Source organism: Schistocerca piceifrons, chromosome 2 (assembly GCF_021461385.2).
Source record: "Schistocerca piceifrons isolate TAMUIC-IGC-003096 chromosome 2, iqSchPice1.1, whole genome shotgun sequence".
NCBI lineage: Eukaryota > Metazoa > Arthropoda > Insecta > Orthoptera > Acrididae > Schistocerca > Schistocerca piceifrons.
The window spans coordinates 835390638-835404963 of record NC_060139.1 but is presented as its reverse complement, the minus strand read 5'-3'; the positions used below and the strand labels follow the sequence as shown (position 1 = coordinate 835404963).

At 39.4% G+C, this 14326-nt stretch overlaps 1 protein-coding gene across 1 annotated transcript in view; it reads left to right on the top strand.

The window, feature by feature from the left end:
* LOC124776995 (GTPase-activating protein) overlaps positions 1-14326 on the top strand; it is a 128114-nt gene that overhangs the window by 89904 nt on the left and 23884 nt on the right. Inside the window, exons 14-15 of the mRNA XM_047252243.1 lie at positions 2731-2837; positions 11250-11374. Of these exons, the coding sequence (XP_047108199.1) occupies positions 2731-2837; positions 11250-11374 (232 nt within the window). The remainder of the gene's footprint in view (positions 1-2730; positions 2838-11249; positions 11375-14326) is intronic.

The window sequence follows — 14326 nt, the reverse complement described above, 5'->3', positions numbered from 1 at the left end:
AAATGAAAATTTTCTATTTGATCTCATTGAAACAACGCTTCATCTGTGAACAGCACTGTTGCGCTCACATTAGGGTTCAAACTTCATTGAATAAACCATTTGCAGAAGAGTACCTGTGCAGAAATATCAGCTGCTGATAGTGCCTGCACACAGTGTCAATTGTACGGATCCAGTTGGTTTTTGTGTAACACTCGCCAGATATTCTTGTCAACATTTAGTGTTGCAATTACTTGTCTTGTACTGACTCTAGGGTCATCGTCAACAGCATGAAGAATTGAAGAATTGCCGCTTCCTGTTGTGGTGCCCTCATGTTTCTAGGCATTCCCCGGTCGCAAGTATCGGGCTTAAAAGCCCCATGTTCCCCGATGATGATAAATGGCTTCAAATGTTCTCCTGTCAGGACACCTTCACCCTGGAAGTCTCTCCCGGTACAAGCGTTGAGCACGAGCACCATTGTGTCAGCTAATCCATACATCAAATGGGCATCTGCCTTCTCTGTGATTGTATACATTGCCATTGCATGAGCCAAGTATGTGATTAACTCTGTGTAGTTACCCCTGTGTTGCAATGGTCATGCTGATGGCTGAGACAGTAGATGTCACCTGTAAACTAACGATGACATGCATCACTTGGCAGAAGGGACACACAAAACAAAACACTGTCAGTGCACAACATAACCAGACATCACCAAGAGTGCATGTTCCCCATGATTCTGACTTTCTGTGCTTGTGTGCTTCCCATGATTAATGAGTTAAAGAAAATGAGTTGTAACATGCAAACAAAGCATTTACAGGCCAAAGTTCGTGTAACATAATTTCATCACCGCATGTGAAGAATGTGTCCAGCAATTTGTGCTCTGCATTTTTGTTGCACCCTGTGCGCTGTGTACATCATGGCTCTAGAAACAGCTCTTCCCACATTGACTAAAATACTTCAGTATATAGATGGTGTTTATATGTGTACTATCTCCACTAAATAGGCTAGAGTGAACTTCTTAATGTGGTATAACTAGCTGGCTTTTGATTGCTACCTACCTGAGTTGTGAGCAGAATGTGAAATATGGTTAGCACTACTAGTTTGCCTCCATGCTGTAAGTTGGGGCTTTACACACACAACATTTACCACCACTATAGACCAGGCATTTAAGTAAACGTAGAACCATTATTCACAGCACCTGAAGAAGATGGCTAGGTCAGTTGTCCAACTGGTGGCCCACATTGGATTAATTAAGGCAATTTGCAAGTCAAATATGCATCACAAATAAAATACATTGCAGCAGTATGTTTTCGGCTAGTTATTTGCCAAGTAGGAATCATAATACAGAAAGAACATGCACTCATAGGGGTTATAGTAAAGATAGTGCCTAGCTTTTGTTTTTCTCTGAGTTTTTATAAAAAATCAATTGTAGGTCTTTATCATGTGGATGATTGGTGGTTGCTTGTACAGTGCTGTGTAGTGTTTTGCATGGTTTAGAATGGAATGAAAGAAGTGGAGAGTGTGAAACATAGTGTCGGCACATAACCCACTCCTCTCAAATTGTGCCATGAGCCCCAAAAATGTTTACATCTCTATCTATTGAACAAGCCAGTATTGTCACATACACTCATTCCATGACACATCATGAAATGTCATAACTTTTAACCCAGGACATTACTACATTGTCTGGTGTTCAGGATCTGTGCATCCCATTCTGTCCTCGTACTGAGCAAGGTGATGCTATGGTAAGAGATTAGACTCTTTTTCAGGAAGACCAAGATTCAAATCTGCCCCGGTCACCAGATTTAGGTTTTCCTTGGCATTTCTAGTTTGCTTAAAGAGATGATTACTTTGAAAAGGGGATGGCTGATTTCCTTCTCCATTCTTTTATGTTTTGGGCCTGTGCTCTGCATGTAAATACTGTGTTGCCAGTAGGAAATTAATAAACCAAAACTTTTCCTTTCTCTTGTCCCTTTGGCAGACAAATGCTGATGAAATTATTTTGCACATCCTTATTCTGCCGTCATTACATGTCATCATGTTAGTGTGCATTAGCAACCTTAGTTCTAGGGCTAGGATATTGTGTGTCAGAATTTGTGAATAGATTTTGTCTTGTGCAGTTTTGCAAAACAGGAAAGTTGAGCAGGAAAGATATTTGAAATGTATAGCTATGAAATATATGTTCCTAGTTGACATTAGGTAGCTAAGGCTTTTTTTCTCTCTTCACATTTAATTATTTAAAGTATGTAATGAGAATGTTAAAGGTGTAAACAGCCAAGTTAGTAATTTGTTTTACATATATGTAAAGCATGCGGGACTTGTACCCATAAGGAGAATAACACAGTAGACAGTGATGCAATGACAGCATAGTTAATGCCTAGATGCAGTCAGTTACTAAACTGCATCATACATATTGATACGAACTTCATTGATGGATAAGAGCGGTTGTTGGCTGAGACTCAAACCCACATGTCTGGTACTTCTGGAAGCACCTAGCTATGAGAGATTTACATCAGTGCGCTCCTTTGTTAAGGGGTACTCTTTGGAAACAATGTTAAGGGTTTAAGTTTTTCAGCAACCACTGACAATTGTATAAAGAAGATACACTGATAGAAACATAATTACTGTCCAAAATTATGCATGAAGCACTGTTTGCCACAATGTACATTATATATAAATCCAAATGTGTACTTGCATTTCCATGTAAAAAAGAAAAGGCCTTTCAACTGTGTGGTTTCTTTTTATTTCTTATAGAGTTATGATAAAGCGGGCCCAAGGTCGGAAAAGGTTCGGGCGTAAGAACTTCAAGCAGCGGTATTTCAGACTGACTACTCAAGATCTCACATATTCAAAAACCAAAGGTATGTGTTACAGATGGTGTCATGTGACAAATGGTAAACTATTAGTGTTTTTCTTACTATATCTTTAAAGATATCGCTCTTCTGTTAATGTTGTTATTCAGATTCTTGAGTGAGTGGGCAGCAGACAGACATAGTGGATATGTGTCTATAATTATTTTCCTTTTTTTATATATTTCATTCTCAGATGACACAAAATATATCATCAACATTGATAACATTTGTGTTGCTTGAGGTTGAAACACATAACAAGAATAGTTTACAAGGCCACCACTGTGTTTCCCTAAGGCGGTATGCCTAGTCTGTATATAATTACTTTATTGATTTAATAGATACCTTTATAGTTGCCAAAGAGTGCATAGTTGAAATTTTTTCCAGCAACTTGTTTGTCAAGTTTGATAGCAAAGTTATTGTGCTTGCAAGTAAAGTGTTTCATTATTTCTGATGTTTCATTGTCCCAAATCAAAATTTACACAATTGTGCTGCTAATAAAGAGTGGGTAAAATGTAAGTTGAAACAAACACTGCTACCACTATGCATCCAGCAATAAAAATGAATAAACTTACTGAGCTTGTTAATTTGGACAGAACAGCTGAGTTATAGATCCATTTAACAATGAGGATGTAGGTAGAAAATGACACTGTTAGGAGTGAAGACAGTAGATATATGGAGATCATCGTCTTTGGGTACTAGGGAACGATGGATGGCAGAGGATGTGGAAGAGGAAGAAGAAGACAGGCTGCTGTATGTGTCCAATTACAAATAGGTTGAGATAATTGTTTGGAAAAATCCATTGACCAGTTTCCCCACAAATTATTTTTTGGCTACTGGAATATCAATTTTCATCATTATTATAGCTAGTCTTAATCCATAGAATATTGTTATTCTTTCAGCAGGGTCTTCATTTGTGTTGTGTGGAATATCATGTGTTTTACAGGAAACTCCCAATGTCTTTGGAACTTGCTACAGTCACAGTGTTGGATCAGCCTTTGATTAACATTGTTTAACTCCAAGTTGAAAAAATCAGCTGTCAGGTCTCTCATATTAAGAGGTTTCCAGAGCCTCTGTGACTTGCAGACATTCTTCCACATAACACATACCAGTGACTGTATAGTGACAGTTGTAAACCATACATTTCATCATAACCCTTGTCACAATAAAAAAAAAACAGCTGTCATTCTTATACTGTATTCACTATGATTTTGGACTGCAAAATTAGCACCTTCAAAATCCCACAATTTGTTTTGCAGTTTTGTTGGATGATCATAACTACAAACACTTGTTAGAATGTTGTTAACTTAGTGGAGTACATCACACATACATTCTGGGCATTTCATTGCAACAGAAAGAGTGGTGTGCTGCTGCCTCATTTATAAAATTGTGTGGCACTGCTGCAGAGTGAAACTACTTTGAATTAATGTAGGCTTGCAGAACATAAATAGCAGGTACAGGCTTCTTTTCTATTTTCTGCACTGCAGCATCATTTTCTTTAATTACCATAAGGTCAACTTTAACAGATAGTGTCTTTGGGATTGGAGTTTCCTCCTATAAATCTGAATGAGCAAGTAATGCTGACCGTTCTCTCCAACTACTGAAAAAACATCCCTGAAGCAATTTGATGGATGTGGAGGAATTAAAAGTTTGATGCATGAACCATACAATAATTTCCACCATTGTGTGAAAGCAAAAGATCTTGCAGAGAATCCTAGAAAATTCTGGTCCTATGTGAAATAACTAAGGTGGTCAAAAGCTTCTATCCAGTCACTTATCAGCAGTCTAGAGTGTGTCAATAGGACATAGCAGAAGGAAGGCTGGAATGTGAAATTTTACACTTAAAAATTCTTTCATGCAGAAGGATCACACATACACACCATTATTCAACTGCCATACAAAGCCCTTTATGGAGACGCAGAAATAGGTATCCCTGGCATTGAAAACCAACTGAAAGAGTTGAAAATCAACAAGTCGCTAGGTCCAGATGTGCAATGTAATGCTTCTTTTAAAAATAAGATTGTTGTTACTTGCTGTGATTAAAACTTGACAATGTATACTCAGTAGTGACAGGTGATGTGGCTCAGATAAATAACTTCTTCCTTACTTGATGTCCTGGTATTTGTTGTCAAGTACTGTGTATGTAAATAAGTTCCATATAGTGTGTAACATGAATTGAGTTCAAGAAACACCAAGAAACTTTTTATAACATTTTATTCCATAATGCAACATAGGTCTTATATTATGGAAGTTGGATCAACAGTGAACCCAATGTTCCAAAACTCACTTGCTTATATATTTCATGACAGTCGTAACATTGTTGTTACAATTAAAAATCATAACATCTTGTTAATTTAACAAACATTTGGAAAAGTTAACAATTGCTATTGTTTGATCAATACACACAATTCAGTCTGAAAAAAGTTATCGCAGGAATTTATATCTAATATGCAACACACAGTTTTTTGCTGTTTTCCTAATTACATAATAAATAAATGGAGTAAGGCATTCCTATCATGTTCTCAGCATTTAGTTAAACAGACCTTTTTATCATTATTAACAGATGTTTTAACATTTAAACAGAAAGTAACTTGAGTCATTTGTTTATATTGTTTTTGATTGGCAGTCATTATAAAATTTCATAATTACAGTATTACAAGAATTAGTGAATGTAGTTAGATTCGTAGATCATACTGATGAATAATAGCTGTACACAATACAAGCTAAACTTCATCTGAAGTATTTTGGCTGATAACTGAAAATGAGCAACTTATTGAAACGTGATTTCATTATATTCTAATTACAACAGAATGTGACAGTTTCAGATGTCCCTACCAGTTGACTAAGCTTTATAACTTTGATATGTCAGTAAGGTACATCATTTCATACTATATTATCCACAATGTAGTGATTACTGGTAATGACATTTTAATTCCCTTGTTAAATGGAATGTGAGTGGTTGCTTAGTCCCGAATGAGCTCAAAAATGTGGTATTAAAGTGTTCAGTATGCTATCTAAGCTGATCTGTTACATTTCAGATGGAATCCCACTTTGGTTTTCAGAGAGTACTCTTTGGCATTGGCCCATCACTTAGCTTGAATTTACTGCAAATGCCTTGCGTAGCACAAAGTCCCAAGCAATAGCCCTAGCGAATGGGTAAAATACTCCTGTGAATAAGAAGGGTAAAAGAACATACACACAAAAATTACAAATCAGTATTCTTAACCCTTTGACTGCTTAAGGCGCACCACCTGCTTGGTGTGCTGAGGTGCCGCAGCCTGCGGTGTAATCCATCTACCTGCACTGCATGCCTGTCTCTTGGAGCTGCTGCCGGGACCGGATCAGCCCGCGCTGCTCAACCTGCCCTGTGCTGAATATTTCTCAGCTGAATACGGCTTGTGCAGAGCAGTGTAAATTTTTGGCAACTTTGAGCTGTAATATCTCGGGCAATAGTTTTTGTAAAGAAATAAAATTTGGCCATCTTGTACAACTTTACGCATTCTCTTAAGAATAATAATGGAAAGAATTTTACAAGCCATATTGAACCGGAAAATTGTAGGTAAATCAGCCAAAAAAATAGGCGCCTGAAAAAATTTTGAAGTTTGGCTTCTTGCATCTCCTGAACTAATGCTATGACAGACGTGAAACTTGACATGTAGTAACCTAACAACACAAGGTTCTTAAATATAAAGATTCATTTCCATAGCAGTTTTCAGTACTGAATGAATTAAGCACAAAATTGAAGATTTTGTAAAAACGTCAAAAATGCGATATTTTCGTCCCAATTTTGCTAAAAAACTATGCTCCATGAAATATACCAAGCTGTACAACTGGAATGATAATTGACCATGAAAACCAGGCCCGAAAACAATGTAAACTTCTGGTTAGCATGTCTAGTAGTGTGAATGCATGATTAAAATGAGATTTTGAGTGCAATAGATTGACTGCACAACGATAAGGAATAAAAAATTTTATTCCCCTACTATTTTCCAACTATCCAAATTAGTCGAAAAGATGTTGATATTTATGAAAAGATGAAAGCAGGGTGTATTCAATACTTCTTTTTCAAATACCGTTTTCTATTAATGCTTCAAAGCCAGTCTCATTCGAACAACAAATTTTAAGTCCCCCCACTGTCCCCAGAACAGTGAGTTTAATTTTCATTATTGGCTATCAACAGAGACAAAGTAGCAAGAAAAATCGCACTGAGGAAAGAGTTTTAGCTTTGCCTTGTTGTCTCTCATTTATCAAAGGCATTTAAATCAGTTATGGAGAACATGTTTTGTGCAAGTAGACAGAGTGTGATCTACATTTTTACTACTAAAAATAAAAGAATATAACTGTCCATGTTATGTGTTAATAATTTAAATATATTGTACACAGATTAATGTATGGGTTTTGTTATACTGGCACAATGTACTTGGCGTAATTACGTTTGCCACAGTACAGATATTGCGCCATCTCAATCACCAAGTCCGTTCATTTGCCAGTAAACTGCTACATATGAAGAAGTCAGGCTTCGTTTGAGTAATTTTACACCTGTTGCATCTATTTCCCATCCTTCTTTTCGATCCGGGCTTTGGACCGGCACTGGCGAAGTTAAAAATACATTTATAAATTTTTTTTTTCATATTTGCCTTTTTTTAGTAATTCATTCAGAAGCGTCAATAAATCTTCTCAGATTTCGTTCCCAGTGATTAGTAATGCTTCTTTGTACGTTAAGTCTCAAAGCAGGGTGCAACACATAATGAAACATCGCAAGTTTTGCATTGGTATCTAGTTTCCCAGCACACTTTCTGTTTCGTGCAAACCACGTATCTGCACATTTTTCTGCAAATGTTCACTCACGATAACTGCTGGAAAATGTCTCCCTGTGAATCGCAGAGGATTCTTGTCATCGTAGCACCTTCCCCTACCAGCTTTTCTCCGTTCTGTACCATGTTTTTCTACAATCTCCGTTACAAGAGAAAGGTGAAACTCTGCGAGTGCCATTTTTCGCCCTGTTACTGACTGGTGGAGAGCATGAGCCTAAATGCACAAATCCAGAATGTGAAAAAAAATATTTCTTATACCATTTCACAGTCATAAGCACTGATCCCACTGAGCTCAGTAACATGTCACAACGGTTAACTGCATCCATACTCAAATTGTAATCTACAATACATTGCAGTTTCTTTATTTTTTCACCAGTATTTCTGTCAGTCTTCTCTGTTTCAACCATTTGTGTTGTGTGACTTTTGGTCAACATGTACACCTCTCTCTTATTGCACCACTTGATAGCAAAGACCTTGTTAGTGGACCTTAACTCAGTTTCTCCTTATTTTAATTTCTTCTGCAGTTTTGGCATGTTGCGCCTGTTCTTATGGACAGTGCCACATGCGGCTGTTCGTTGTGAAGCCAGGGGAACAGGTCCGGGCTGGAGTACCAGTTATCGACATACAGAATATGACCCTGTTCCAAATATGGTCCCATAAGAGTTGCCACTGTGTTGCCCAAATTATGGAACCCAATTTCTGTTGTTGCGCCTGTATATACAATGAAATCTAAAATATACCCACTCTGACAGTCACACAGTACAAATGTCTTTATTCCGAATCTACTTCGCTTGGTTGGAATAAATTGCTTAAAAGATAATTGCCCTTTGAACAACAAGAGGCTTTCGTCTATACAAAGCTTGTGATGTAGGCGAATATGAATTACGAAACGTCTTACGAACTTTGCCAACAATCGTCCTAATTTTAAATAGACTGTCGCTTCCATTACTCGCAGAGTTATCACTGAAGTGTAACATTCTCAGAAGTAGACAAAAACGGTCTTGGGACATAATTTTGCTGAAAACTGGTGTGTTCAAAACTGTATCTCTGGACCAATAATCACTTAATTTTAACTTCTTAACTTGCGCCATTAGAAGGCAAACAGCAACAAAACAATACATTTCTTCAAATCCAGTATCTTTCCACTTTGACAGTCGAGAATTCACAGATTCTGTAGTATTTTCTCTGGTGTAAACGTAAAAATGATTTGTTTCATCTGCAATAAATTGCAACAGTTCTTGAGACATAAATATCACAAAAAATGACAGAATGCTTGGGTCAGTATCTAATTGACATTTGTGTCCTGAACTCAAGTCATTGAAGGAACGGTTTAACCGCTGGAAATCGGTTTGTTTCCAGTCAAATGTGTCACTTAAGCGCACTCTTTTCTGAACCATTTCACTGTCACTTTCTGATTCCTTGTATTTAGAGGAACTGCTGACTGTAGTTCATGCTCTCCTCTCTGATGTAAAGGGCTGAGGACTACAGGTTCAAGAGTCTGTTGAAGACTCATCACTGGTAGCAACGTCAGATAATTCACATTCACTGTCACTCTTAGTGAGCATATCCGGGATTTCTTTATCTGTGCAACCATGGCGACGTGACATTTCTCACATAGGAAACAATAAAACTGACAAAAATACAGGAATCTAAGTCAAATTCTGCAAAGAGCAAACATAGCAACAAGGATATATACACTCTCAAACTACAGTCAGACCACTGAACAGCTACTAGACGAGCAGGACGGAAAGACAGCTCTGCGTGTATACATGTCCGTAGCACTCAGGTAGCTGTGACTCAGCACGCCTAAACTCGTCCCTAGCAGTGGGAAGGCCGGTGGCGCAGGACGCGTAAACACTTCCTTAGTGCCGTAGGGAAGACCCAAGGCTGCGTGTATACACGTCAGGCATGCCAGGGGAACAGCGAGGCATGACGAGTTAACACGTCCACAGCAGTCGAAAGGTTAATGTCAGTTTTGTTACAGAATTCTTCAGCATATTATTTGTTAGAATAATGGAAGAGAACAGTTTCTGTCCATACATCAACATAGAAAGCATCGCTAATTTGAAATTTAGCTTGCACTTTCCTCATGGTACCCTGCAAGGATGATGGGCAATAGGCAGATTCCATATTGTTAGATCTCTGGAAAGTGTTTGACATAGTTCCATACTGCAGGCTGTCAATGGAGGTCTAAGCATATGAAATAGGTTCTTAGATACATGAGTGGCTAGAAATGCTTTTTAAGTTGCAGTTCTATTTGGTGCTCTGAATGTGGAGAAATGTAAGTTAATTTAGAAGAGTAGGAGATAAACAGTGCTGCAGCATTCGAATAGAGTATTGGTGATGTGCTGCTTGACAGAATCGGATCGATTAAATGTGTGATTGTAATGCTGCAAATCAATAGAAGATGGAACGAGCACATAAGATCAGGTGAAGGGAAGGGCTTTAGTCAACTTTGATGTATTGGGAGAATTCTGTTAAGGTGTAGCTCATATGTAAAGGAGACTACATACAGAACACTTCTGTGACCCATTGTTGAGTACTGCTCGAGTGTTTGGATTCACACCAGGTCAGATTAAAGGAAAACAGAGAAGCAATTCAGAGGCAAGTTTTCTTACCGGTAGGTTTGAACTACTCAAGAATATCACAGAAATTCCCTGTGAACACAGATGTGAATCCTTGGAGGAAAGAAGACGCCCTTTTTTGAGAAATGCCGTTGAGAAAGTTCAGAGAACAGACATTTCTGACGAACTGCAAAACAATTGTACTGCTACCAACATACACTTCAAGTAAGGACCTTTGTGGTGTGCATATGAAAAATAAAGGCTATTACAGATGCTTGCAGACAGTCACTTTCCCTTGCTACATTTACACTGAAATGGGAAAACGTATGACTAGATGCAGTGAAATGAAATTATTGGGTGGGAGACTGTCTAGGGTTGTTCGGCCACCTGGTGCAGGTCTTTCCATTTGATACCACTTCAGGTGCTTGATGAAAATTATCTGAAATGTTTAGGACAACACAAAACATCTAGTCCTCAAATGAAGAAAATATATAGCCCTGCTGTGAATTGAACCTGGCACATGGCTATCTAGAGGCATTGGCATTCACTACTAAACCACCAGGCACCCACCGCCATTCACTAAATGGTGGCTTACAGTGTATGTATGTACATGTAGAAGCTATAATCCACTAGAAAGAAAAATTACACTGAGACTCTGAATTGCAGAGTTCTCTCTCTCTCTCTCTCTCTCTCTCTCTCTCTCTCTCTCTCTATTCCATATCAACATCTCTACACAATCTATGACACAACTGACACTAGCAATTTAGGTTCTTGGTGATTTTGGCACTTGGCTGCAGTCCGTGTACACACAGGAGGCAGTTGTCACTTGGCTGACTAAGTTTCACACTGAAAAACAGTGTTAGTATGTTTTGTTCAGATATGTTTAAATTATGGGCAAAAATTTATATCCTACAAACACAGTGTTACAAGGAAAACTAAGTTTCTGTCCGTTATACATGTAACTTAAGTGGAATACATAATTTATTGTTATTTACAAGGCATGAAATCAAGTACCTGTTTAATATGCTTTTCCTGTTTCATAATAGGAAAGGAACCACTTTGTTCTATTCCACTGGACAAAATATTGGCCGTAGAACGACTACAGGAAGACTCATTCAAGATGAAGAATATGTTTCAGATTGTTCAGCCAGAGAGAGCTTTATACATACAGGTAAATATTTCTGTACTTTGTAGACCAGTGAGGTATTGCTCGCACGCATTATTATTTTTGGCTTCAGTGAAAATCTTTAAGAGAATTCGATGTGTTAACCACTTTGTAAAGGATGTCTTAATCACTTTGTAAAGCATAAGATCTGTACAAAGAGTTTATCATTTTCATCATTGTAAAGACATACAGAAAGTAAAATTCAGTTGTAGATATTGTAGCAGCAGACACAGTACAGAATGCCAGTAAAAATACAGCCACTTTAATGTTTAGACCACAAACATATTCAATACATTATCCATCTACATTGCCAGCTCAGTACCAGTGTAAAAAAGAGCGATCCATGAGTGGAGTGAAGCTATTTATCACATGGAACATTACAAAATGAGAATGACAGCACTCCGTTCCAGTGTAAAATAGAAAAACACCTGATGGTGCCGAACGGTGTCTGTGCACGCCACTGGGGAAGCATGACTCTCCATACTGTCTGAAGGTGCCGTCTCCTATCAGCTATTGAACTTCGATGGACGGCAAGCTGCTGGTACGATTGACGTGGTAACTACAGGTTACCACAGTGTTCTCCTCGTATCAAGGTTCCTGTAATCTGTGTCCCTTCCCCATAGTGTGGGATGGTGCTTGGTGCTCAGGAAGGCTGTTGGTGGATGCCCACTCTGTTCTAAAGAGCTCCCTTGTTGCTCTGCACTGGAGTATAGGGCCAAAAGTGATCCAGACAGTGATGGCATTGCTGCGGCCTGGTGGCACAACGCTTGCACCGGATCCATGGAGACAACTTGGGGCATGGGCCAGAACATGCCTCCAGTGGAAGCGGCACCTACTGTCTCTGCAGTGCCTTCCTCTGTAATGTATGGCCTTCCACATCTGGTCTCTGATGAACTGGCAGAAGGCTGGAAATGAGAACAGCAGAGGGTGAGCAAGGCATACTGTCATATGGGGCAAAATCAGTTGAAGGGTCATCAAGAATGGAGGTGAGCAAAGAGAACCAGGCATGGGAAGAGTGGACTATCTGGAAAGTGTGGGAGAGGCAGCAGAGGCCAGTTCTCTACTTAGGGCAGAGTTGATTGTGGTGGCAGGTCACCAGCCTGTATGCTGTCTGCAGTGTGAAAAAATGCTGCCTGCAGACAACTTTTGGGATCCAGTGCTTGTGGAGAGCGAACGCACAATCCCAGACCGGAGTTGCATGTGTGAAATGACCCATAAGAGGGACCTTCGACAACCTGAGTGCGAGAAGCATGAGATTAGATACCGTGCATGGCTGGCAGCTATGCAAGAGCTCCATCAGGCTCTTCTCCCCAATGGGAGTGAATCTGTATTAGCTAAGAAAGCACCTGTGTGCCTCATCTGCATAACTGTCACCAGTATACTTCTTCATTTTTGTCTTAAAAGTGTAGATGGGGCATTCTGCTGCATGAACATGTTGAGTACCATGGTACGTGTTAAAATCATGAAAAGTTTGAGAGTTGGATGTAGGACCATTGTCAGTTACCAGGGTGTGGGGCATGCCTTTGATGGAAAAGATGCAAGTGAGAGCCCGCGCCGTTGCACCACTGTGGTGGAGTGGCAAGTGACTATGTACAGAAGCTGGGAGAGGCATTGGTGACCGCCAACCAGTAGGCATCCAAGAAGGGGCTGATGAGATTGAAATGGGCCTGCTCCCATGGCTGTGAGAGCTAAGGCAATGGTGATAAACACTGCCGGAGTGAGGCCTGATGACCTGCTCATTTAGAGCAAGCAGTGATTAACTGTTCAGTCTCACAATTGATTTTGAGCCTGTAGACAGGCAGCAAGCCAGCTCCTTTGTGTGTGAGATGTCCAAATGATCTTCGTATAGAAGATGAAGAATGTCAAGCCTGAGAACAGGTGGAACAACCACCCTTGGAACAACATTTTTTGTGAACAACAAGAGAACATCATTGACGAGTATGAGTCTTTATCATATAAAAAAATAATTATGAACAGGATCCAGTACAGGAGCAGGAGATTTTTCAGGCCACCTTTACTAGAACATATCGTCGCACTTGACGAAGAACATGGTTGGAGGCAATGGCTTGTGTGATGCAAGATTTGGTAATAAGGGAGCTGTCCAGTAAGTTTTCTTGTCAAAGTAAAAACTTCATCTTGATCAAAACCAGGGTCAGGTTCCATTAGCAAACATGAAAGAGCATCTGCATTTGAGTGCTGAGCCAAAGGGTGGAAATGACTCTCATAAATATACATACTAAGCAACAGGGCCCACCACTGACGCCGATGGGTTATCTTTTCTGGGAAGTGTACCATGGTACTAAAAAGACACACTCGCTAATGGTCTGTGATCAGTCTCCAAATGAAACTTAACACCGTATAGAAACATATGAAATGAAGCTTCTTTATAGCATAGATAATGCAGGGTGTATACAACCCGGGACAACCGGGAGATCCGGGAAAACCCGGTAATTTTTTTCATCTGGGAGAAAACCGGGAAAAACCCGGGAATTTTTCATTGTTTTGGTTTTCAGTTAAATTTTTGTGATTTTTGTGATTTTGACTGGTAAGAACCAATACTCTAACAAAGGATGTTACTGTATCCGGCTACTGCAGAATAATACTGCAGCAAAATAACTTGAACGGGGGGGGGGGGGGAATAAAACTTAAGTTGCAAAGGAAATGCGCCATATACAACAACAAAACAGTGCTCATACAAGCGCCTTCCAACAGCGATGTGTGTCAAGGGCTTTAGGAAGACTATGCAGTGTTTTATAACAAATTGCACCAATGAGCATGACGTGACAGCTGTTTAAATTAGATTCGTTTGAGCTGTTGCGGGCAGGCTCTTGAGCATGCACAGTTGAGTCGCGTATGAGTAATACGTTCTCCCGCTTCTGGTTACAGAAGTGTGGCTGGGCGCCTCTACTTAATGTTGCCCCAGTTCGGAAATACAGTAAATCTGGGGCTGATGCACAG